Source organism: Pan troglodytes, chromosome 4, assembly GCF_028858775.2.
Source record: "Pan troglodytes isolate AG18354 chromosome 4, NHGRI_mPanTro3-v2.0_pri, whole genome shotgun sequence".
Lineage (NCBI taxonomy): Eukaryota > Metazoa > Chordata > Mammalia > Primates > Hominidae > Pan > Pan troglodytes.
The window spans coordinates 47,556,271-47,582,694 of NC_072402.2; the positions used below are offsets into that span (position 1 = coordinate 47,556,271).

The 26,424-nt window shown below is 37.5% G+C and overlaps 1 protein-coding gene across 35 annotated transcripts in view; it reads right to left on the reverse strand.

The window, feature by feature from the left end:
* Positions 1 to 26,424, reverse strand: part of MAST4 (microtubule associated serine/threonine kinase family member 4) — a 575,831-nt gene that overhangs the window by 78,054 nt on the left and 471,353 nt on the right. For all 35 annotated transcript variants that reach the window (XM_054684309.2, XM_016953225.4, XM_054684303.2 and 32 more), the window contains one exon: positions 1,204 to 1,273. In XM_054684309.2, the coding sequence (XP_054540284.2) occupies positions 1,204 to 1,273 (70 nt within the window). The remainder of the gene's footprint in view (positions 1 to 1,203; positions 1,274 to 26,424) is intronic.

Below are 26,424 nucleotides of genomic sequence, written 5' to 3' on the forward strand. Positions count from 1 at the left end.
ACTAAATAAGCTGAAAAAAGAAAAGCTGGAGCTGGGGGTAAAAACAGTGTATGGGTCTCAATAAGTTCCCTGGAGATGATGTTTTTATCACTCTTGTATTGTCCCCATGGTGAGATACATAAAGGCATTTAACACATGATGGGAAACAACTAAACTATGAAAGAACAAACTTTTTTACATCAGATTTATAATGAAATCTTAATTACACAGAACTCTGAAAATGCCGCAACTTTTTTTTCTAGACTTAGTAATGTAAAATACATGACATGCTGACAAACGGTCGTGAGGGCACTGCAAGTTTTGCTAGTTAGTCACATGTGTAAGAACAAGTATTTTTTTTAACCTACCTATATGTCTTTATTAAGTGCTACTTTAATCCACTTCAGGATATAGTTAGGTCTCTGAGGAAAACCGAACAAATATCTAGGACATTCAGACCATAAACCGAGTTTATCCTGAATATTCAGAAACTTGGCTGAAGGTGCCATTTTGTTTTCTCGGTGTTTTTCCTGGGCAGAGGAGGACAAGCTATGCACGTGAGAGGGATGAAGGAGCCCAGGAAGGTGAAGGATTGCATCTGACAGGGCGAAGCAGACAAATTTCACATGCAGAACACAGAAGAGATGACTGTGCACACTCCTCTGACTTGGCTACGTCATAGCAGAAAATCCACAATGAACATGGTGTGACATGACATTGTGTGCCTGCTATCCTCTGAACAATGAAAACACTTCCTCTTGACTCAGTGGTCCCGTTATGAGACATCTATCTTTGACGTCTGGTGCCCAATTGCAAACATGATAGGAAGAGAAAGCAGAAAACATCCTATAGCCCATGCATGGCTTTTTCTCAATGGGATCACTAAATTGCTGCCTTGAAACTGTTAAAGCAGGTGTGTTAAAACAAAGCTTTGTGGCAGCCTAAGCTCTTTGGCCAGTGGGGCTTTGGAGAAGGCCTTACAGAATAATGAGCAGGACCTCACAAGGCAGGGAGCAGGGGAGGGGGAGAAGCGGGGAGGGGAAGGGGGGAAGTGAGATGGGGGAAAAGTGGGGAGGGGGAGAAGGGGAAGTGGGGGGAAGGGGAAGTGGGGAGGGGGAGAAGTGGGGACGGGAAGAAGTGGGGAGGGGGAGAAGTGGGGAGAGGGAGAGGAAAATGGGATTCTCTCTATAAGACCTTATGCCTCCTCTCAGAAAAATTCCTTACCTCCGTGCAAATGAAAAATGGGCTGAGGCACTGGGGGAGAAATTTCTTGGACTATCTTGAGGGCTATTTCCTAGAGAAAGAGAAAAGAGAGAAATTTACTACATGATTTTGTGTATCATTTCCACATCAATAATTCTCTCCTTAGAAATAAGTTTATTTACATTTCTGTAGAATGTCCTTTCCTCCAATAATGCTTTAGTTTTACCTGGACCAGGGATGGTGGGGTGGGCGGGGGGGAGGAGATGGGGATGGGGGAGCATGAGTTCCAGCACAGCTTTCTAAGTGTGCAAGACACACGGATAAACACTTTCAGCTATATCACCAACCAGGAGTCCTGCATGGACATAACAATACAAATATTTCAATCTGATAGAGTAATGAATATATACAAGTCTTGGTTGTGACCCTCCAGATGCGAACATTTCAATGAGCAGGATGCATGGGTAAGCATATGCTTCAGTTGGAGGTGTTTTCCATTTTAGCAGGCAGCCTTAGTACTTTTTGTTTACAGTAGAATGAATAAGAGTCTGAGTTCCTGAAGATAAATCCTCATATTCTGAAGCACATATTTTAAAGGTGGATGTGTCAGAACTAGTTGTAAAACACTGGGAAGACCACAGCAGTTTGGACCTATTTCTCAATGACCCAGATCTATCTCAGCATTGCCAAGTGGCTCAGCAGGATTACCCGTTGTCAATATTTTCCTCAACAATCCCTCTGCTCCTAAGCAGCTGGACTGTGACTGGCCAGGCAGCCTCAAAAAGCCACAGCCACACAAAGGCTGGCAGAGCTCATCTTCCCCAGGCCTTCAGGGGTGGTGTGGGGCAGTGATTGCTCATTGGAAGGAGGGCAGCTCCTCTGGGGCTTGTTACTTTCTCCATTAGCCCACTCAACCTGCTGCTGATCATTGAGAAAGCTTGGCCAGCAGCTGGCGAGGGCAAGTTCAGGACACTCCAGACCACCCTGCTTCCCTCTGCATGTTTAATTAGATTGGCGGAATTGTCTGAGGACCACATGGAACTGTAGCTGGTTTAAATAAGTGGGCAAGGAAAGGCTGCAAAGCAATCCTGTACCTTCTAGAAAAAGGAAAAAGGAAAAATAAATCAGGAAGCTATGTTTAATCCCTAAGGGCAAGCCAATTGTCACATTACTGGTTTCTTAATGAAAGTGACTATTGTAATTGGGTGTAAGGAAGACAAGATTTTATGTCAAAGTCAGTACATGGCTGTAAAGGTAGAAACAATTTATTACCAGTGTGCAGAAAGAATAGACTAACACATTAAGGAGGATAAGTTTAGTGTTACCTTGAGGACTTTTGGACTGGCTATATCTCTACCGAAATTTTTCAATTAACTGAAGCTTGCAAATTTTATAGTGATGTCTTCAACAAATGACATTAACTTTAAGACAGACAGCACAATCACAGCCATTTAACTGGGAAGCGCTGAGAAGCCCATTTCTTTATGGATAGAGAATCATGAAGCATTTTTCCCCCTGCTGCAATGAAATTTATCATGGCTTTGCATCTGTTATTCCTTGGGCCCCTGGAGAAATGAATTCTGCTTTTGCCATCCAGTAATCCAGGATTCATTTTGTCCATTTATTACACACAGCTAAATTAAGTTCTTTCAACTTCTCTCAATAGCCTTCATCCCCTCTCCCAACACCCCTAATTTAGCTTGTATACTTCTCCTCATATTCCTTTAAAAATCTCAAATTTCAAGATGGCTAAAAATTTTGTTTCCTAAAGGAAATAATCTAATGCCAGAAATATTCATATAAATTTTGTTTTTCATTTGGGAAAAGTGTTCAATTTGCTCACACACCATAAAGAGCAAACTACCAGTAAATAATTAGGCGTAACACAATAACTGATTATCTGAAGCCAAGACATTCTAAGAACAATCCCTGCTACACTTATTCACTCAAAATGAAATCATAAGGCCAATGAAACCTGGCACCAAATTCTTAGCCCTGTGTTCTTTGTAAAGAAAACACTATACCTGGAGATTACAATGTGATCAACTAGAATACAGAGAGCTTATTAATATATATTTTTTAATCTGAAGAAAGAAGAAACAAAGAATTGACTTAAAACCCTTTTCACTTTTAGGGATATTAGTGAATGGTCCCCATGCTGACCCATCATCTTCAGGATGAATGGGCAGAGATACAGATAAAGAGGTGAATTTAACTCTGCTCTAAAAAATAAAAAAAAAAAAAATAAAACAAGGCTGCCACTAACCATTTCCCATATTCAGATTTTGCCTTCGCATCTTAGGCTGCCTTTCTAGGTCCATTGCTTGAACATTTTCCTCATTTTCTTCTCATCTACTACGCTGCTGTAAAACCTAACTTAAATTCCCACATCTTCAACTTCAAGACTATAGAGGTGTTAGTTCTATCTTACTAATCGCAGATGTTTCTGCTTCATGTCAGACCAAAAAGCTAAATTAAAATGCAAATATATATATATATGTATACACACATATACATACACATATGAATTATCATTAAGGCTCTTAACCGTCAGAGGATATTAGAGAAAATGAGTGAGAGTGATGTGGGCTAGAGCAACTGATAATTCCTTAAGGACAAGGGACTCTAGCTCAATTTCAGGGCAGTTTAGCAGGTTTTAGGTAAGAGGAGAAACAGAAGGCGACTTCAGGAAGGAGTCAGAAACAACCCAAACACAGTAGGGCAAGGCAATCGAGACAGTTTCTCTGACTGAAGGGAATTCAGACTGGGAAAGCCAATGAGCTGTGTTTATTGGTACTGATTAGTTAGAGGCTTTAAGAAATACTTGGAGGCAAGAGAGAGATGCTGGAGGTTCTAAGCTGGCCTGAGTGTAATTGGTATGGGTGGCCAGGGGAGTAGCAGAGGAGGAGGGACCTAGACCAGGACATGGAAGGTCAAGAGAAAGGATATTCTGGTGGGCAAACCAAGCATAGTCGTTAGCAGATTAGAAACAAGTGAAAAAGGATACAGGCTAAAAAAGTGACTGATGTTTCCAATGTGGGTAGACTGGGAAAATGACTGACCCTCTAATAGGAAATTTTGGGAGAGAAATGGAGTCGTGGTGGTAACAGAAGAAAAGGGTAAATGAGCATTCTATAGACTTCTGTGTTACTTATTACAGAAATTCCTCCATTTTCCTTAGGGAGGAATTATAAGACTAGCAGATTAGGCAGGTAGAAGTCAATCTCTGAAGTCTTTGTTCTTATTTGAAATAAAAATTGATTCCTACTCAGTCTCTGAAGACTTAGCAATACTATTTTGTTATACAGTGATCAAAATACTGCTAATTTAGAACAGGCCAAATTATAAAGCACATGTTATATATTCTAAACTCAGCGATGAGGACTTGACTGCTGTGCACATGCACAGTGCCTCCCCAGGATGAGAGTAAGGAGGAGTGAAACCCGAGTCTTATACATGACCTTCACTCCTCATAGCACTGCTCTCTGAATTCATCCACCCATCTGCAAAGCAATACCTGAGAGACTCCCAAATGAAAACTGGTGCCAGTTAATTCTCTGCCCATATGTGCAGCACTTGCTTATAACTAAAATCCTGCTGCTCCCAGGGATTTGCTGGCTCTTGGATGTTTGAGTGCTAGGACACTTTATAGACTGCTGGTATCGCTGCTGATGTTTCTGACCTGGTAGAGTAAACCTTAGTAGTGGTCAGGCATTAGGTAGGTAATTAACTCCATGATCCCCCTGGGGAACTAGCATGGCTAATACATAAACAGTGTAGGAAAAACATACTTTACCTAACGGCACTACACAGGGTGCCTCATTTTAGCGGCAGCTATTGTTAAGAAAGTGATTTCCAGATTAATTAAATTGTTTGATTGCTTTGTAATTAGATTGGAGAAGTCCGGTGTCTTTGCCACATAGAAGCAAGCTGCAAATCTTTTTAAAAGGCATATGCTATGCCCTCTATAGATTATTAATGTGCTTTTAATAGCTGTCTGTTTGTGAAATGATAGTTTCTGATAGCTTGAATTTCTATCAGGACTGGGGGAATCCAAGAATTAATGATAATTGCTATTTAAACTCCTGGTGGATCAAAGAGTAAGCCCCCATTTGAATCTTTGTTGTCATTACTTGATGATCCCCTTAAATGAGTTGTGACATTTGCACCATAACAATCAGTGCTGTGTTTCTTACTGCTTTGTTGGAGATTCCTGGCAAATGGACACTGCTTAAAAACCCTGAAACCAAACTTCACAGAATCAAACCTAGGATCTCCTTGTATGATGAATACCAGCAGATAAAGTGGGCACTGGAACACGATGCAGGAACCTCAACCTGAGTGAACTCTAAAATAACAGTTCCGTTCCCCCTGAGAACTTTGAGTCTATCTCACCAGACCCAGACAGGTGACTCATGAAGAGAGCTAGGAATCTCCCTTTCATTTAGACACCTGTCTCAAACCGGCTCCTCTCCAGATATAATTGTAGACTATTAATTAAACCTGGGCAGCTGCTTCGACTCTAAGTGGCCAAGAAAAAAACCTTGATTGGCCGTCAGTGGAATTCTCTGGGTGAGTTGTCAAGTGTTCACAGGCAGGCCAATCAATAGAAGTAGACTCATATGCTTAAGTTTCAAGTAAAGACAGAATTATACACAATGAATCAAGGCTTTCTTATAATCTGGGCTCCCTGAATCTTTGGTTTTTCCTGTCCCTGTCTTATTGACCCTTCCATAGCTATAGCACCATTACTCACTGCTTGACTGATTGAGCCAACAAATATTTACTAATCATCTACTCTATAGAGAGGGATAACATGATTTTACTTACATTTTAGAAAGAGCCTTCTAGCTGTTCTGTGGCCAGCGGGCTTTAAGCAGGCAAGAGTGGAAGCAGGGGGATGAGTTAGGAGGCTACCAGCACAGACAAGGTAAGAGAGATGGTGATTTAGATAGGGTGATTGAAGAGCTGTTATGTTTTGGCAGCGGAGCCAATGGGATTTGCTGAAAAATGGAACTGAGTGGAATAAAGGGGAAAAGAACACAAAGAAGACTTCAAGATTTTAGAAGCAAATGGGTATATGGTGGCATTAATTGAGATGGAGAAGACTGAGGGAGAATATGGTTCATGGGTGTGAGAGAGAATTAAGGGCAAAACTTGAACACCTGGGCAAGCTTTAGTCGTTTTTACTTATGGAAGCTCCACATAAAATAATTTCAAATATATTAAATGTGCTCATAGTCCACGATTATGCAATTATATGTAACGATGTTACATTTAATTGCAGTTCTCATATGTAACATTTAGACTACCTAAACATTTAAGAATCCTGTTACAATTTTCTTATTGTACATTAGAGCAAATAACATTTTTAAATCTCATATTATTTAGTGCATAATGAATTTCATGGCCCTAATCTATTTCAGACATTCAAACCAGTCAACAATGCTAAGTAAAATATTTGTAGAGAAGGAAAATTCTACAGGCTAGATATTAAAGTTTGGATAATGATCATTTTAATCATTCTGTCTCCTGTCCCCATAAGTAAAACTAAATGGAGTATAACAATAGGCAGACAATATTCCACTTCTCTCTTTCTCTAAATAATTTATAACTGTAAGTGATGGTAAGGGATAAACTCCAGTTATATATCTAGATACACAAAAAGTGTACTTTGAGTTCTCAGTGTCTAATCTCGTCCCTGTTATACAGCAAACTGAAAATAGTTTTTTTCTACTTTAATAATTATTAAGTTCTTGTTATGCACAGGGCTTCGAGCTATCTGCTAGAACAGATTATAGGTGAACACAATGTAAAGAGCTAAACATCTACTGATAGATACAGATGTGTATATCCAACTCCAAACTCACTTCATGAAATCAATTCTGGATCCTTATCCATGTGACAAAGAAACTTTCTTAAATCAAAGCTCTTAAACATACTTACTTTTTAAGAAAACCCTGCCAATGACAACGGTATACAGAAAATGTACTGTTTCACAATAGACTGTTGATAAACGGACATGTAATGTTTTCTAAGGAATGACTGATGAGGTTATAGAAAGAAAAACATGTAGGGCGTGGAAGAGAGACCCAATAAGAGGTCAATTTCTTGTCATAAGACTCACACAGATACCTACTGTCTCCATTTCATGAAGCTGTTTCTCTGGAACTTGTGTACTGTATTTGAAATGCTGTGGCATTGACAGGAATCCCTTGGAGATGTGTTATAATGGGTTCTTGAGAATGTTTTAGCTTTTCATTGACCCTTCCTTATTACTCTGAATTGATGTCACATCTCAAGGTGATCCCAAGTAAAGACTGGTGAATGTCAAGAGTGATGAAGAAAGTTGATTTTAAGTTGTATGTTTTCCTCCCATCTACAGTAATTCATCTTCCTAGCAACAGAGAAGAGATTACTTTTACCCCTTGTTTAAAGTTACTGAGTAGCATTTGTAAGGTCAAGGAAGGGAGGTAAGAACATAGCCACTGTAACAGATATTCCTAAGCATCATGCAATTTCATGAAACTTGATTCATTCTATTAATCTTACATAATTAATTATAGACTGAATCTGGATAAAACTCTGAGTTAAAGAATGTAACCTAATGCATTCGTATTTTTTTTTCTATCTTACATGAAGGGATTTAATTCCTTAACATAATTAGATACAAAGAATTCCCCCTTTTTCCTAGAAGAAGGGTGGATATTATCAGGAAATGGGTTTTTCTCAGACTGTTTGTTTCAATTGCTGAGTAATTTCTAGTCAAAGAGAAAGTATTTAAATGAAACACATATCCATATAACTTTCTAAATGCCATCTAAAGGTATTCTCTATTATAAATCTCTTTCTTTTGGCTCTTAGTTAAAAAATAAATACTAAATTTAATGTGGCCCCATTTAACAAATGCTAAACATTTTGTTTGCCTCTGGTAGACATGAATTCCATCTGGAAGAAGCAAAATATGTGCAAAGGTGTTTTCCTTTTCCTTTTAAGTTAATCATTTTTCAATTTCTAACTTCAGAAGTGTGTTCAGATTTAAAGGATCAAAGGCATTTAATTAACCCTGTTGCTTCATAATAAAATAATACGTGATGTGCCAAGAATCTATCAAATCAGAATTCTGACTTTTCAGTTCCCACAAACCACACAGGAAATCTTGGAAACTCTTGGCCTGTAGATATTTATTCCTCTAATATTTTTCTCACACTCATTTCCTCCATTTCCTTAGATCAATAAACAGGTGTCAATGGGAACTGCATATCAGAATCACCTTTGAAGCTTTAAAAATGCTAACACCCAGGCCCTATCCCAACCTCCCTTTTTGGTGACTTTTTATTTTAATATTTCAAATTTAGAGGAAAGTTGTAAGAATAGTACAGAGAGCTTCTTCTCTCTTTACTCAGATTCACCTGTTTAACATTTACAATTACTTTATTACTATTTCTCTCCATATTTTTAAATTTGGATTTTAATACTATTTAAATAAGTCAGAAACATGGTCTTATAACTCTAAATTTTTGTATATATGCCATATGACCAAGGACATTCTCTTACATGCCCACAGTCTGATTTTCAAAATTAGGAAATACAATATTGATACAATGTTATTATCTAATCTGCACTCCATATTTACATTTAATCTCACCAATTGTCCAAATAATGTCCTTTAGAGCTATTCTCTTCTCTTGATTTAGTATCTGATCCAGCATCTCACATTGCATTTAGTTGCTATGTCTCTCTGGTTTCATTCAGTCTGAAACAGTTCCTCAGTTGTACCTCTGCCTTAATGCCCTTGACACTTTTAAAGACTGCAGGTAGGCTGGCCACGGTGGCTCACGCCTGCAATCCCAGCACTTTGGGAGGCCAAAGCGGGTGGATCACGAGGTCAAGAGATGGAGACCATCCTGGCCAACATGGTGAAACCCCAACAAAAATTAGCTGGGCGTGGTGGCGTGTGCCTGTAGTCCCAGCTACTCAGGAGGCTGAGGCAGAAGAATCGCTTGCACCCCGGAGGCAGAAGTTGCATTGAGCTGAGATCGCGCCACTGCACTCCAGCCTGACGACAGAGTGAGACTCTGTCTCAAAAAAAAAAAAAAAAAAAAAGATTACAGGTAGTTGTTTTGCAGAATGTCCCTCAATTTGGGTTGCATAGTATTTCCTTATAACTAGATTCAGGTTATGAAATTTGTGGGGGAGCAATATCATGTAAGTGATGAAGTATCTTTCTCAGTGTAACATATCCAGAGGTACATGAGATTGATTTATCCTGTTATTGGTAACTTTGGTCACGTGGCTAAGGTGGTGTCCACCAGTTCCTCACTGTCAAGTTATTATTTTTCCCTTTGTGATTAATCCCAGGTACTTTCTGAAACACATTTAAAATGTCATTACAAGTAATAGAAAAATTGCCATCTTATTTACACAACATTAGCTTTCCATATAATGTCTGGGGCATAGAAATTTTATTTTCACAAAAGTATGCTTTATCACACTAGAATATTTAAAAATAAAATACTATATATGTCAACATTTAAAAAAATTATTTTTATAGTTTTGGAGGTGCAAGTGCAGTTGTCTTACAGAGATATATTACATAGTGGTGAAGTTGGCCCACCCCATTTAAATGAGATAATTCTAATGTGCAGCCAGGGTTGAGAACCATAGCCTTAGAATTTCTTGTATACTGTAAATCATGTTCTAAGCGTCCACTTGTCTCTGAGAGCTCTGAACCAGGAAGTCTTAATATTTTTTTTTCACTTCCCTATTTTCTCCCATAATTCAACATCTCTTCTTCCTTGTCTCAATCATACTAGTTCGATGCCTGTTTTACATTCACCTCACTTTGACCTCTAAGTATTCTCAAAACAGCATTAAGACCTGAAATTCCTTCCCTATCAAACCAAACAAATAGCATATCATAACATGTCAATTATCCAGAAGTCCCAAATGCCCACAGGTATCCTCCTGGGTTAAGCACGTACATAACCTCCCGCACCCCAAATCCTATTGCTACTCTTACCCAATTATATGCACAGTTTTCCCTTCCCTCTAAAATAGGAACCCCTCCCCACACGCTAAGCTTCTATTGCTCCTGTGTTCCTGGGTTAAGATTTAAAACCTCTGTTAAAATATATATATATAATACATACAATTATATATTATATTATATAATATATACAATGAAAGAAAACATTAATTAACCATAATGTTTACATTTTCACTATCAACTTTACTCATGTTTGTTCAAACCAGTTTTCATTTTAATCATACCTAACAAACATGAATATTTGACTTAAAATCTGTGCATCTCATGCTTGCTTTCATTTTTTTTGAGGCAGAATGCCTATTATACGGTCCATGTAATATTATAATATTTAAAATTATTAGGACAGTTAAAATCAAGGCACGGGATCTAGATTCAACAACTGATTATCAGAAGCAAAACTAAGAGTATTCACTCTAATTCTTATCATTCCTTCTTGCATAAAACATAATTTGCCTTTATACATAATAGGAACATGGCCTTTCAGGTCCTTTCATTTATGTTCTGTACATGCATCCATGGTATCTTTAGTAGACAATCTGAAAATAATTGATAAGTGTGATTAGTGGAGCTTGTTTTAAGCCACACACAACTCTTGAGATTCTGTATGCACAAATGTCAACCTTCAGAGAATCACTACCTTACACAGCCACAGTTACTATTGCAAGGTGTTGAATCCTTCAGGTATTCTGGGACGAACTGAGATGGGAGAAAAAAAGTTGTGATTATTCTCTTAAAGAACATGACAGGGTCTTTAAATCCCTCTTTGAATGAAAAAGTAGGTACATAAAAGGCACATATTTAAAATTTTTAAATCATTTGGAAAGCACTTATGCAGAGTTAATATATGCTGGACACTTTGCTAGGGCCAGAAAGTCAAAGACAAATGATACCTGGGGCTTCCTTCAAGTGATCTTGGCAGTGACAATGGATGCAATGGAATGCTAACCTTTCTGAAGGCTGTGTTTAATGAAGCCAAAGCTTCGTATTCTGAGAATACTCAAGGGGTCAGAAATGGTGAATTATTTTGTACGTCAGGTCAGGTGTGACGACTCTAAGGCAGACTAGCGCTAAGAAGCTGGACAGTAAAGTACTGCCACTTTTCCCTCCCTTTTTGCAGACCCCTGGTAGCCTTTGCAGAAAGAAGGCTGAATCAGACCATCCCTGACCACAAGCCTCTAACCCATGAGGCAAGGAAGAGAGACCCAGCATGTGGAACTCTGTGTTCATGGTAGTAAGGATAAATTAAGGAAGATGTGAATTCGGAGACAATAATGGATAGCTTTGCAGGGGCAACCTTCGATCTGCATCTAGAAGGAAAAGTGAAAGGAAAGGAGGCTTTGAGGCAGAGGAAAATGAAGGGACAGAGTCCCAAAAATGAACTGCACATTTTTACATGTTTTAATTTTTATTACAAGAGTAATGATATATACATGGAAAAAAATTCAAATGATTCAAGTAGACATACGATATAGCCAAAAAACCTCTCTCAACCTCTGACTGTTATTCACTGGTTCATTCAAACACTTTTGTGTCAGGCTCTGTACCAGACTCTGCGTCCCCACCTCCACCTCCCCATGCCCAGTCCTACAATTCAGAAGTGACCTCTTTTGATAGGGTATGTACCTATCTAGAAATATGTGTATATTCACAAGCATATGTGTATAAAAAAATTCCTCCCAAAATAATACATCAAATATAATGCTCTATTATTTATATAAAGTTCTATATTTGCTATTTTTAAATTATCTATAACTTTCTGTGTTAGCCCATCTAAATCTCTATTATCATCTTTCAGCACCAAATATCCCAATATTTCAGTTAGCATCATTTACTTAGTATTTTATGAATGAATATTTATACTGATTTTAGTGTTTTGAAGATTCAATGAATATCTTCTAAATATTTATGTACTTCCAAGAGCTAAATTCCTATGAGCAAAACTTTGGGTACAGTTGAGTACAGTGCACTTTTCACCTTGGTCCTTCTCGCTAAATTGCTCTCCAAAGACACTGCACTGATATTTTCACTAGTGACATATAGGATGCTGTCTACCTTCCACCTTGCCAATACTAAATTTTTTCAGATTTTGGTAATTTGACAGATAACATCAGATTGCTTTATATATATATATATATAAATATATAAATATATTTATATAAAAATATAAAAATATATTTAAATATATAAATATAAATAAATATATTTAGATAAATATAAATAAATATATATATTTAGATATAAATAAATATATATATTTAGATAAATATAAATAAATATAATATAAATAAATATAAGATAAATATATATAAAGATATAAATATAAATATATAAATATATTTCCAGCTTTATTGACTTGACAAAAATTGTACATATTTAAGGTGTACAATATGTTTTGCTATACAATTATAAAATGATTACCACAATCAAGCTAATTAACATAGCCATCACCTCATATAACGTTTCATGTTTCTTCAGATGATTATGAGTGAAGCTGAGCATCTTTTAATGTTAACTGATGATTTGTGTTTCTTTTTGTACAAAGTACCCAGAGTTTGTACTTCATTCCACTGAGTTCTTCTGTTAGTCTTTTATTGTTACTTTTTTTTTTCTTCACATCAAGGCAACCCTGTCAATATATTGAAGACTGGTTTTCTCATCTGTGTTTATCTTTTAATGTTACTTACGGTAACTTTTCTGTGGAAAAGTTTTTATCTAATCAAATTTGTCAACCACTTTCCTTTATGGCTTTTAGGTGTTTTATCTGTTTGGAAAGGCCTTCTTCAATCCCAAATTATTTTCCAAATGTATCCATATTTTTTTCTAGTTATTTATTTATTTTTGAGAGAAGAGTTTTGCCCTCGTTGCCCAGGCTGGAGTGCAATGGCGCGATCTTGGCTCACTGTAACCTCTGCCTCCCAGGTTCAAGCGATTCTCCTGCCTCAGCCTCCCTAGTAGCTGGGAATACAGGCGCCTACCTCCACGCCCAGCTATTTTGTTGTATTTAGTAGAGAGGGGGTTTCACCATGTTGGTCAGGCTGGTCTCAAACTCCTGACCTCAGGTGATCCACCCATCTCGGCCTCCCAAAGTGCTGGGATTATAGGCATGAGCCACTGCACCTGTCCTTTTCCTAGTACTTTTATGGTTTAATTCATTTTTTAAAATCTATATGGGGCTTATTTCTTATAAGGAGCAAGATAGCAGTCTGGCTTACCGCTTTTCCAAATGGCTAATCAATTGATTTAGGACAATTTATTGGCTTGAATAACCTATACTTCCTTCCAGTGATTTAAGCAAGACACACTTAAGTAAAGTGAAGTAATCTGATGTTATGGACGGGGAGTTGTAGGAAATTAAGGCAGAGCAGTGAATGGTGAGGAGCAAAGTGGATGGATGAAAGCGTAACTACAACAGTCGGGGGCCAGCTGGCAATACTCTTTAGGGCAGTACTCCAGGTGATTCGTCACCTGAGTGGGGCCCTTACTTTTATCAAGTACTCCAGGCGCTTCTTAGGCACAATAGTGTTTCTGAATCCTAGCTTTAGAACAGTAATCTTAACCTTGGCTTCACATTAAAATAGCCTAGGGAACTTAAAAAACCCCAAAGCCCAAGCCACACTGCAAACCAATTAAATCAGAATGGGGAGGGGGGTGGAGGGCAATCATCAGTCATTTTTAAAGCTTCCCAGGTGACTCCAGTGTGCATTCAAGTTTCAGAAACACTACTTTAGATTCTGCTGGAAAAAAAAAAGTGAATTTTACAGTTTAAGTTGTTCTCTACCGTTACTCTGTATCAAAATCTCTGGGGAGCTTTTAAAAAGATATAGGCCAGACCAGGCCAGACACCTTAAGTTTCTGACTTAATTGGCCTTGGGTCTGGGTATGTCTTTAAGTTCCACATGTGACTCAAATGCACAGCCAGGCTTTAGAACCTACAGGGCAGTTAATTCTCCAACTGTAGAGTGTATCAGAATCACCTTGAAAATGTGTTAGACCACAGAGTGCTGGGCACCACCCCTCACAGTTACTTACTTAGTAGATCTGGGTTGGAGCCTCAGAGTTTGTATTGCTAACTAGTCTGTGGCGGTGGCGATGGATGCTGCTGCTCATCTGGGAATCACTTTAATAACCACTATACTCCCGTATGTCATGATGAACCATGAAATGTTTTACATTAGGTAAAAGACATAATTAAGTTCATGTCTTTCAAAAAAATGAGCTTCGATGTCTGAGAGAGATTTGATGGAGGTGGAGCCCAGGAAGTGCCAAAGCAGGCTCCCAGTTCTCTGTCACTGCAACATCCTGGAACCAGTGGCTGTGGCACTGGGGAGGGGGGTCAGGTATAAAACACTTTTCAGAGGGAAAGTGGGAGAGAGGGTGTAACAAAAAATGATACTGAGATTTCTAGTTTGAGTGACAAGGTGGATGATGTTGCTAATAACAGAGAGAATAAACAGAAATTGGAGAAAATAAATTTGTTATTGGGTAACAGCTGGATCTGAGGTGCCGGTAGGACACAATCAGATGGAGAGACTATTAGTAAACAGACACATGCATCTGTGTTCAGGAGAAAGGTTCAGACCCAAGAGAAAGCTGTGGGAAAAACTGGCACACGCATGAAAGAAAGGACCTTGGTAAAAGAGTTTATGCCACGATTAAGTGTGACAGAGAATGTGATCCAAGGGATTCCAATAGTTAAAATGGCACAAGAAGCAAAAGGAGCCAACAAGAACAGAAATACAGAAGCAAGCACCACAGGAAGCAAGAGAAGACAACTACTCAAGAAATTGGAGATGGTTCCTGGTATCAAATCCTGCAGGGTGCTCATGCTCAATTTTTTTTTTCTTTCCCAGAAAGAGGTCATTGGATTAGATTAGGCCACTGGGCAATCAAGGTGCATCTCCCACAGTGGAGCAGTAGAGTGGGATGGTGTCAGGCCTGAGTACATCACCAATTAATCATGGGCAATGTTACACCTGGACTAGTTTCCCAGGACTACTACAATAGGAATTCCTGGCTCTGTTTTACCAAGACATGTAATAAAGATAATAAATAACAAGATCTACATTTGGTTATTAATTAAATTATAATTTCAAAAATAAAAAAACTTCAAACGTTATAATAGCTAATCATTTCATAGTATGATTTTAAAAACTTAAAAATGTGCTAGCAAGTGGAAAAATGTGAGATAATGCCTAAGGGAGTGCTTAGCTTTTATATTTTATGACATATAGTTACAGCAAAACAAAATTTTGACCTTTCCCCTATAGGCTAGCAGATTTATCATTTTGGAATCCTAATGGAGAACAATGTTTCTTAGGTCATTTTTAATTTACTTTTTTTTTCTAAAAGATAAAGATGACAAACTTCTGCTAAATAGTTTTGTAATATTTTACATTAATTAACTCAACTCCTCACCAATCACATTTTTATTCAGCAATGCATGTCATAAAAAAACACTCCAAAGCCAGGTGTGGTGGCTCATGCCTGTAATCTCAGCACTTTGGGAGGCTGAGGTCAGTGGATCACTTGAGCCCAGGAGGTTCAAGACCAGCCTGGGTAACATGGAGAAACCCTGTCTCTACAAAAAATACAAAAAGTTAGCCAGGCATGGTGGTACATGCCTGTAGTTCTCAGTTACTAAGGAGGCTGAGGTGGGAGGATCACCTGAGCCTGAGGAGTTCAAAGCTGCAGAGAGCCATGATCATGCCATTGCACTCCAGCTTAGATGACAGAGCAAAACTCTCTCTAAAAAGGAACGAAAAAAAAAAAACAAACTCATTCCAATCTTCATTCAGATCATACACTAACCTCCAGCAGACATATACATTTCTAGGTGGATGTTAGGTAAAAGATAGTAGCATATTCCCAGCACTACCACGGGGCTGACTAAGGACAAATTAGACTGAGGGGATAACTTTAGTACTGCTACTAATATTGGAAAACGCTACACATAAAACTGTTTAACTGTTTTAGACTGAGGCAGATGGTGAGGGTGAAAGCAATATGCACATGAATTTTTCTGGTGAAACGTTTAAAATCCATAGGAAAAGAACTGCTCACCTTTAAAATAACTTTTTAAAATCTGACTCTAACAGATGATCATGGCAGAGGATCTGCAAAATACATTAAAGTATAAAAATGAAATCGATAATCCTAATGTAATATTGTAGTGTCTTTATTTTTTGACAGTGTATACACGTATATACAAATATACTTTCAAATTAGATCATAAACCATACTGTTTTGTGTCCTGCTCTTTATAATTAGGTTATAATTACAATTTTCCTATGCTATTAGATATTTTTCAAAAATGTGATTTTTAAATGGCTACAAATTATTCCATTATACAGATGGACTACAATTTAACCATCAATCTTCTTAGTATTTAATGTTTAGGGTGTTTCCAATTTTGTACTACTACAAATTAATGCTGCAATTAACATCCTAAAATATACATTTGAGTACTTTTCTGATTATTTCCTTAAATTATATTTCATAAAATGCAAATACTAGTTCAAGTGATGTGAACTATTTTTAGGGCTCTTGACATAAAGTATCAAGCTGCTCGCTAAAACCATTGTAAATTTACATTAATGTAGTGAAAATACCCATTTCAATATACCATCATCAGAAATGAATATTACCATGTTTGCTGTTTAATATTTGCAAATCAAGTGGAAACTGATGTCTCATCATTTTGATGTAAATTTATTTGATTAATAAGAGGTTGAACTTTTCATCTGTTTATCTGTCATTTCTATTTCTTTTCTGAGATGTCCGTTCATGTCCTTTGCCTATTTATTTAGTGGGGTAGTATTTTCATACGTTCATTAAAAAAAGCTCTTTATGACTTAACAATATTGATCTTCTGCCCATTATACTTCTTGTAGATACGTCCTAAGTTATTTGTTAGTGTATTAGTTTTGTTTACAGTATTTTTTAACTTACAGAATTTGAAATTTCTATTATCAATCTTTTCCTTTTAGTGATTTCTTCTACTTTTTCATACTCAGAAATTATTTCTCCATCCTAAATATATTAAATGTTCAACTATATATTAATTTTACTTTTTAGCATTTAATTTTTACAGGTAATTTAAAAGCCATATGAATCATTTTAGTATATATAGTATGAAAGAAGCTCACCTTAAGTATTTTTCATATACTTTTCCCAGTATCATTTGTTGATTAAACTATTTCCTTTGCAGTGGTTTGTGATGTTTTCTTCAACATATCTCCATCCATTCCTTCCTGTTCTTATTCATATATGAATGCTTGGATTGTCACTTTCTGATATGTGTTAATCTCAGGTAGGTCAGGTCCAACTCACTGATTTATTTGGCTAATTGTATCTACTGAGTTTTCTAGATGTACCCTGGGGTCATTACATCAAGTTACCACTGTAAGCATTTGTCATCTTTATGGCCTCCAGTTATCTTCTAAGCAACCTCCCTACGTAAGAGGAAATTTCCCATATCGTGAGCCGAGTCCTGCCTCTGCAGGGCTGATGCCACCACCCACTTTTCCAACTTTCCTTGCAGTTAGAATATAGACTAGGTTTTTTTTGAGTTTTTAAGCTAAACTCAACTTTGGCTTGAAACAATGCAATAATAAGAAGATCTGCCAAAGAAATCAATTTTGATGACAGACGTGGCAGTAGAGGCACTCCTTTTGGGGAGCATCAGTGTCAAGAGTTTCTGCAACCCAGAGATCAGGAGCAGCAGGAGCTGGACCTGCTCTGGCACAGTGCCATGGTGTGGGCTGGGTGTTCTTCTAGGGTATTTGGCCTCCAATGCTCACTCTCTGGTACTAATACTAATTCTGTGAGCTACCTAATATACTTTAATAATTCCTCCCCTGCTTAAACCAGACAGAGTGCATTCAGTGTTTGCAATAAAGAAAACAGTTAAACGCACATATACATACTCATGAAAAGTCTAATTGAAAGTACCATCACAACTATAATTTGGGGAAAATAACAATATTTAGCCTTTTCTCCAATGAACAGGACACATCTTTCCATTATTCATAACAGTTTACTTTTCAAATAAAGTTTTGTTGTGTTTTCATAGCAATCCCTTTCAAGTCTTCTGGTTATTTCAAAGCATGATATTTTCTGCCCTTTTGGAGGGTGGGCAGTGGGGGTGGGGTTATGGGAAAAGGGCATGGAATGCTGTCACAGAATATCACTCCTTTCTCCCACTATCATTTCTTACTGGTCATAGTTGGTAATATACAACAGCATTAACTTCTATATATCCATCTTGTATACAACCTACTTCATTATTAATTTTAGAACTTATTCACTGAATTCTCTTGGATTTTCTAGATTCTTTATGTCATATGAATATAACAAATTTTACCATCTTTGAATTATATATTTTGTTTCCATTTTATGTGTTATCTGACTGCAAAGAATGTGTAGAATAAAGTGTTATATTAATGGGGAAAGATTTTAACAAAATGCTTCTGGTATTTCACTAAAGTAAGACATTGGCCATTAGTCTAAATTAGATGTCTTTCTACATTATGGATGTCTCAATTCATTCTCATTTTCTAAATAATTTTTAGCAGAAATGGATGTTTAATTTTATCAAGGGCTTTTTCAATGTCTATTCAGATGAACATTTGACACGCTGCTATGATGTATTAACAGTGTTTATAATATTAAACTAATCAGCACTCTTAGAATCCCAAAAATTCACAGTAAATAATTCTTACACTGTTCTACCAACTTTTCACATTTATATTTCAAAGTAAAGTTGGTAATTTTTGAATTCCTTGCTGGATGGTTACTCTTCTTTTTTTTCTTCAGTAACATAAAAGGAAATAATTGCTTTTCATGCTAGTAAGTTTTATTCTAAAATGTTTAAAAAACACACATGCATGCATATTTTAATTAATGAGTTGAGAAGAAATACAGTATTTATTCTTATTTCCTCCCCCATGCCTCAAAGTAAGTTAAGGAACTTTGCACATGTGTGCTTCTGTCACCCTTGTCTCTGATCTTAGTTAATGAGTTCTAGATCTATATTGCTATTAGTGAATTATCATTTATACTACATTTTAAAGTATCTTTTTAAACTTTCATTTTCCTATCAATACTATAGTACTTTTATAACTCATCTTTCCAATTTAAGTTCATTTTAATTTTTCAGTCATCTTCTGTAAATCCTTTTTTTTTTTTTTTTGAGATGAAGTCTCGCTCTGTCGCCCAGGCTGGAGCGCAGCAGCACGATCTCGGCTCACTGTAACCTTCGCCTCCCGTGTTCAAGCAATTCTCCTGCCTCAGTCTCCTGGGTAGCTGGGACTACAGGTGTATGCCACTATGCCCAGCTAATTTTTGTATCTTTAGTAGAGACGGGGTTTTGCCATATTGGTCAGTCTGGTCTTGAACTCCTGACCCCAGGTGATACACCCTGCCCCCGCCTTGGCCTTCCAAAGTGCTGGGATTACAGGCGTGAGCCACCACGCCCAGCCATCTTCTGTATATCTTTAAGTGACTTTTCCAGGAAAGATCCATGGACTGTTATTTTGTGTGTTCTTGAATATATGATTTTATCTATCTACCTCCCTCCCTCCCTACCAAATAGAGTTCTCTGGCCATTACATCATTATCTAGCAGTGAAAGGTATGACTGAGGTCAGCATGCGTTTTATTCCTTTGTTAGCAATTATTTTATTTTATTTCCTGTTCAGATAGTTTCGGTTGTTTGTAGGTCTTTCGCCTTCATTGCTTAAAAATTTAAAAGCCACAAGACTATTTCTAGAGCAGAGTTTTGTTTGTTTCCACTATTTGTACCGATTTTACTGTTAACCGACTTATCAAAGTCTTCAATGATAGTATTTTTGATCATTGACTTTGTTCCATTAATTTGGCTCCCCCACCAAAAAGGCATATTATTACAGATTAATAAATGAATCCCCAACTTATCTGATGTGGGATGTTTAATACTGGAAAGTATAGTTTCTTAAATTTCCTACAGAAAGATAATACTGTTGGGAGGGCAATGGATGGCTCCGATCAGCACAAAATGCGGCTTCTTTGTGGTGCGGGGTTGGGTGGTGACTGCCAGATATTCTGATTGTAGGGACAGGTATAAAGTCTCTGATGTCAGGGTATGCAGTCCAGGAAGGTGAAATCCACCTTCTGTCTCCTGCCTATCTCGCTATCATACTGTTTCTGTGGTCTAGCCATGAGCTGATTACTGACACAAGATTTTCTGTTGACACAGGTAACAGCATTCATTCCTACTCAAGATGTGAATGATCATTGGTATGTTCTTAGTTTCCAGTATTATAGCAGTTTTACAAATAAGGTGTGGTGGCAGATGTTATGGGTATTTTAATAAAAAGCAGAATGCATGATTAGCTATCAAACATAAACTCACAAGTCAACTGCTTATTCTGAAGTAAATAAAGGTCAGCAACTTAAATTTAGATATTGTAACTTCTACCCTGCTAGTAAAGACAATTTCAGGAAATGAATGGTAAGCAGAATTCAGGTTAGATAGGCACACTGCACTCATGACAGAAATAGTTAAAGCCCACATCACTAGAAGAAATGAACATCCCTCATTTTTGTCAACAATAGGAACAGTAGGATGAAATAAACAGCTTCACAGAACCACTGACAGGGCAGACTGGTACTGCTTATGTGAAATGTGTTGTCAGGGGAGGTATGTACATCTCTTGATGTTAAAAGTCCGCCTATGTCTCCAGAGAAGGGAGAAAAATTTGCATTTGGTCCTTCTCTTTTGGAAATCAAAACTGTCAAATGAAATGATAACCCACATTTCCTACTGAAATAATGGCATAAGAGCACCAAATGTGAATCAATTCACCTATTTTTTTTTTCTTTCAATTTCAAGGATGCTGGAATGTGTGCATTCCCAAGCCAAATTACTGATCCCACAAGGAAGTGGGCTTTTTACCAATTAAGGAACTTGTTTCATTTCCTGCATTTGGCCTATTTAAGATGATTTGCATCTCTAAACACTGAAGTAGGGCATGTTCTTTTGCTGAGGAACACACACACACACACACACACACACACACACTTTCTCTCAAAGCCTTCGAAACTACGTTCATTCCTTCAGACACTGGCCGGTCACTCTGGTAACTATTGCAGGACTTCCAGTACATTCCCACATGTGCAAAAATAGGCTTTAGGCCTAATTGTTCCAGCGGATAGATATAACTACCACAAACTGGGATGTGTTGCTTCTCCAGATAAACAAGGGGATACCTGGCCTTCAAAGTTCCTGGGAGGCACGGTCCACAGGACAACCTGTTTTCCTCTCAAAATTCCTTCCAAAGGGCACATCCATCCTCAGATGCTGATGAAATGTGGAGTGCATATCCAGAACATGCTGGGGGTCACTCGGGCATGCCCTCACATCTTATGTCTGTTGGGCCCAACCAGCTAACCCATTCTTTTATCTTTAATATTTTAGATGCTGAGAGTGTCATTTGTCATCAGACCTGGAATACTAAAAGCATGCCTCCAATGGAGAACACAAGGCAGGTATATATTAATCCTGAGAACACAGGGTGAAAGAAAATCTTCTTTAAAGCCAAAGAACTAGAAATATGAAGGTACAGCCTTAGAAGGAATATTTTAAAATTTTATATATATATATATATATATATATATATCCAGTCTCCTCCTTTAACAGAAAAGGAAATTAAAGCCAAGTTAAGAGAATTGTTCAAAGTCATATTTGATTGTTAGCAGACCATGATAAAACTTTAAGAAAATTAACCTGAAATATAACTTCTTTATATCTAAGGATAAAAGATGAGCAGAGTCCATGTAATTAAATGCCAGTCTCTCTGTTCATCAACATCTGATACCTTAATACATGGACCACTTTAGAATGCTCATGCTTTGGGGACGTCCTTAGGGGTACGTGTATCAGCGACTCTCCACCAACGAGAAGGGTGTCAGCAGGAGGGTCAGCGGAATACTTAGGAAATGCATGGTTTTTATTACAAAGGTTAGGAAGTTTTCCTCTCTCAGCCCACGTGTTTCTCAGGTGGGTGCCGTCTCCTGTTGACTATTCTTGACATGATTTAGTTGCATGAGACCTGTTAGCTTACTATTACCTTGCTTATCTCTTGACTACTATTTTAATGTACCACAGCAATATAGTTCATTCCTAAAATAATACTAGAATTTTTTCTATACTTAAAACATCCCATAAATGATAAATATCACAACAAAATGACTGTAAACAAAAAAAATGCCTGTATTTCTTTTTGGAAAAGTGAGGTTTCTTCCCACCCCACCACCACTATCTATTTAAGTGGGGGACCCAAGTTCTTTGACAGATAGTATGGCTTGGCTGTGTCCCCACCCAAAATCTCATTTTGAATTGTACTTCCTATAATCCCCACGTGTTGTGGGAGGGACCCAGGGGAAAGTGACTGGATCATGGAGATGGTTTCTCCCATGCTATTCTCGTGATAGGGAGTGAGTCTCACAAGATCTGACGGCCTTATAATCATCTGGCATTTCCCCTGCTTGCTCTCACTCTTTCCTGCCGCCCTGTGAATAAGGTACCTTTTCTTCCCCCTTCACCTTCCGCCATGATTGTAAGTTTCCTGAGGCCTTCCAAGCCATGCAGAACTGTGAGTCAATTAAACCTCTCCTTCATAAATTACCCAGTCTCGAGCATTTCTTCATAGCAGCATGAGAACAGACTAATATAACAGAATAGGACAGATGAAACATAAATGAAGAAAATCATTCATCTAAACACTGTGTTCAGGACCCAGAGAGAAGAGTGAATCAAGGCTCACTCTGGAGATGTCCCAGGTCTTTCCTGATTCTTCTAGAAGGCATCTTCAGGGATAGATTCCAGGGCCTCACTGGGAGGGGTGCAAGATGCAGAGATCTGGGGAGCAGAGCTCCAAAGCTGGCTCAGATACCAGCAAGTCACAGGATCCTGGACACTAGGTGCACTGGGTCTCCGTTTCCTAGAATGGTTTCAAGCCTGTGTGTGTGTATGTGTGTGTACACCGATTCTTCAGCTCAAGCAAAAGATTACTCCTTAGTCCAAAATGGGACAGGTTGAGCTTCTCTGGTTGAATGAAGCAAAGGTGGGGTAGGGGCTGTGAATCCCACTACCAGATCACCCTTGCCTCTCCCTATCACTGAGGCAGCCTCTCTGGAACTGCCGTGGTTCTGATCTACTGGAGTTGATTTTTTTTTAAATGCCATTAATTTCCCAAATCAGCTTGAAACCAGAGTAACTGTACCAGCAAAGGGACCTCCAAAGGTTGGTATACCAAAATGAAAATATCACAGACTACTGCAAGTGTGTCCCAGCAGAGACTTGGTTACATGGATGACACATGCCTTGTCAATAATCCCCTTGGAGATGGCAATAAGCCTGTGTCCTAATTTGCTTTGTATTTACACACTATGATGTCGTATCATTTCTAGCTACAAATTTCTAGCTATAAATTCAGATTGGTTGTAATAATCCTCTGGTAGTTTCTTAAAACTTGACACTGTTGTTGTACTTTATAATACTGAAAATACTTTCCCATTTAAACAATCATATGAGGTTCCAAGAGCAAGTTTGACTACTTCCATTTGATAGATGAGGAGGTTGAGACCCAGAGAGTGAAATGCCCAAAGTAGAATTGCTGCTAACTGGGAGGGCTAGGTAAAGACCAGATCTTTTACCCTGCGGTCCAGTGTTTATTATGTACACCATTTAGCATATCATTAATTGTCAGCCATCTCAAAATCAAGTTTGGGTAGCAGAATTTCTGAGTTACATAGTAGAAGGAGGTTTCTACACTAAAGTATAGTCCTCAATGTCTGGCAGGAACAAAAGTGTGACAGGCTCTGTAGCCTCCTGCAATAGTTCCTTCTTCATTCATCTCACTGACGTCATCAGGTCATCATGATGTCACTGGGTACAAAGTTCCTGGAAGTTTAACACAACTGGCTATTGTTTCAGCTAGGGAGAACATACTGGAGAGGTACTTAGATATGTGTAAAGTTATCTTGGTGCCTATACAACACATTCTTGATGCTTATTAAATGTCATTTGCAGCAAGCATTAAAGAGCATTTCCTGTGGATACAATCTCTGGCTTCTAGGGCCTCAAAAATCTAAGTAAGGAAATAATGGAAAGCCCAACAACACAAATACAAGACAATAAAAGGCCAACACTTGAAAGAACATTTTTCTTGGATTAAGCTGAGAAACTAATCAGAGTTGATCACAAAGATTCATGAATAATGCTATTCACCACAGCATTACTTATAAGAACAAAAATACTGGGAACAGCCCGAATGTCCAATAGGGGGAGGCAGTTATGGCACTTTCATAAAATAGAATATTTTGTATCTTTTGAAACCAACCATTAGGGGAAAAAAGATATTTAATGACATATAAAAACAGTCAAAACATAATGCTAAAAGAAAATGATATAGACATAAAATTATATTTATGATCATACATTTATATATGTATATACAAATGTATATATATAAATCATGTTTATATAAATTTATGTAAGGATGTTATAAATATTATAATAGATATATAAAATGCACAGACATACATTCAAATGTTAAGTAGTTAATTCTGAGTAATGGATAAGAATATAGATGATTTATATTTATTTATTTCTATTTTCTTTTATCTATATGTTTCTTTTAAGGGGGACAATATAGATGATTTTTCAATTCTTCTTTGTTCTTATATTTTCCAAGTTTTCTACACTGAATATATACAGCTTTTGTAAATAGAAGTTTTTAAACATATTTTTAAAAACATCTAAAATAGTTCAGATTTTTTTCAAGCAAAATTCATCTCTCCCCCCTAAAACTATATGACTGTTCTTGTATTTATACACTTCTAAATTTTATCCACCTCTCTCCTCCCTTGACTAGGGAAACCAAAATATGCTACCAACTCCAGTGCACAGTGTTGATGGGCTCCTCCTCCCCAGGCTTGAACCCTCTAAACTTCTGGGTTGCCACAGTGTGTGCACACCTGAACACTTCATGACAAGCTCTGCAATTACCCACTGTTACTCCAAACATGAAAGCTTAGAACTTCAAAGCCTGCAGTTTACACGGCTTTTGTAGAGAAGTACTCATACATTGCTGTAGTCAGTTTTTAGAATCTGCATTAAAGCATCATAAAGCTGAAGCTACAATTATGCCAGAATGAATAAGTTCAAAGATACAGATATCATTCCTGTACATGATATTTAAATGTGCCAAAAAAAGAAAATGCTTTTTAGCATATATACTTGATTTTAAGATACAGACTTTTAAACTTCCCTTACTGGTTGCCTGATGGGTACAGGCCACTGTGGCTGTGTTGAGCATTCAGCCTTCTGTCTATGGCACTGGGCACTTAATGAAGACAGCTGGCTGATCCCCACACTAACGGAGCCCCTGCCTCAAGTCCTTTTGTCTCTGTGGAACAGTTAGTTTGCCTGCGATACAAATCCACACTCTCTCACCAGCTAATGACTGGAGGAAGACAGTCTCTATTTACATACAGCTGAGGATTTCCAACTCAAATTCAGAGATAAACCTGAGAGTAAACTGCTGACGAGTGAGCTAGGAGCAGAAAAGCCAAAGCCACAGAAATCACTGTGACGGTCACCGAAACTGTCCCGTCACAGACTACCATGTTCTCAAAACCACAAGAGTGAGAGGCGACTAGGAAGAATTTTAAATGTACCTTTTACTTTCTAGGTGGTCACTGATCATATCTTAGAACAAAGGCAACCCTACACACAAGGCAATTTCTCATTTTCAACTAGCAGATGAGAAAATTATTTTTCCCAGTTTGAATATATAAACTTTTAGGGATTTAGCATATATATACTAATACATTGTCATTTATACTATTTATTAATTTAGACATTTTAAGCAATAAATATGTAATTATATGCTGCACCAGATTTAAATCTGAAAATGTCGAATACAAAAATGGACAAAGTAGATAAACCAATTATTTTAATTTCCAATTGTATTTTTTTGACAAAATTTGATACTAAAAAGATTATCCTATCTCAGTAACTTCAAGAAGTTGACTATTTTGAGACTCTAGTTTTTCAAGAGTTCTTCTCCTCTCTAAAATTTATAAGAATCTCTTCTCACAGAAAAAGTAACCTCAAGAATTCCCAATGTCGATTTTCTGTCAAAAATAGAA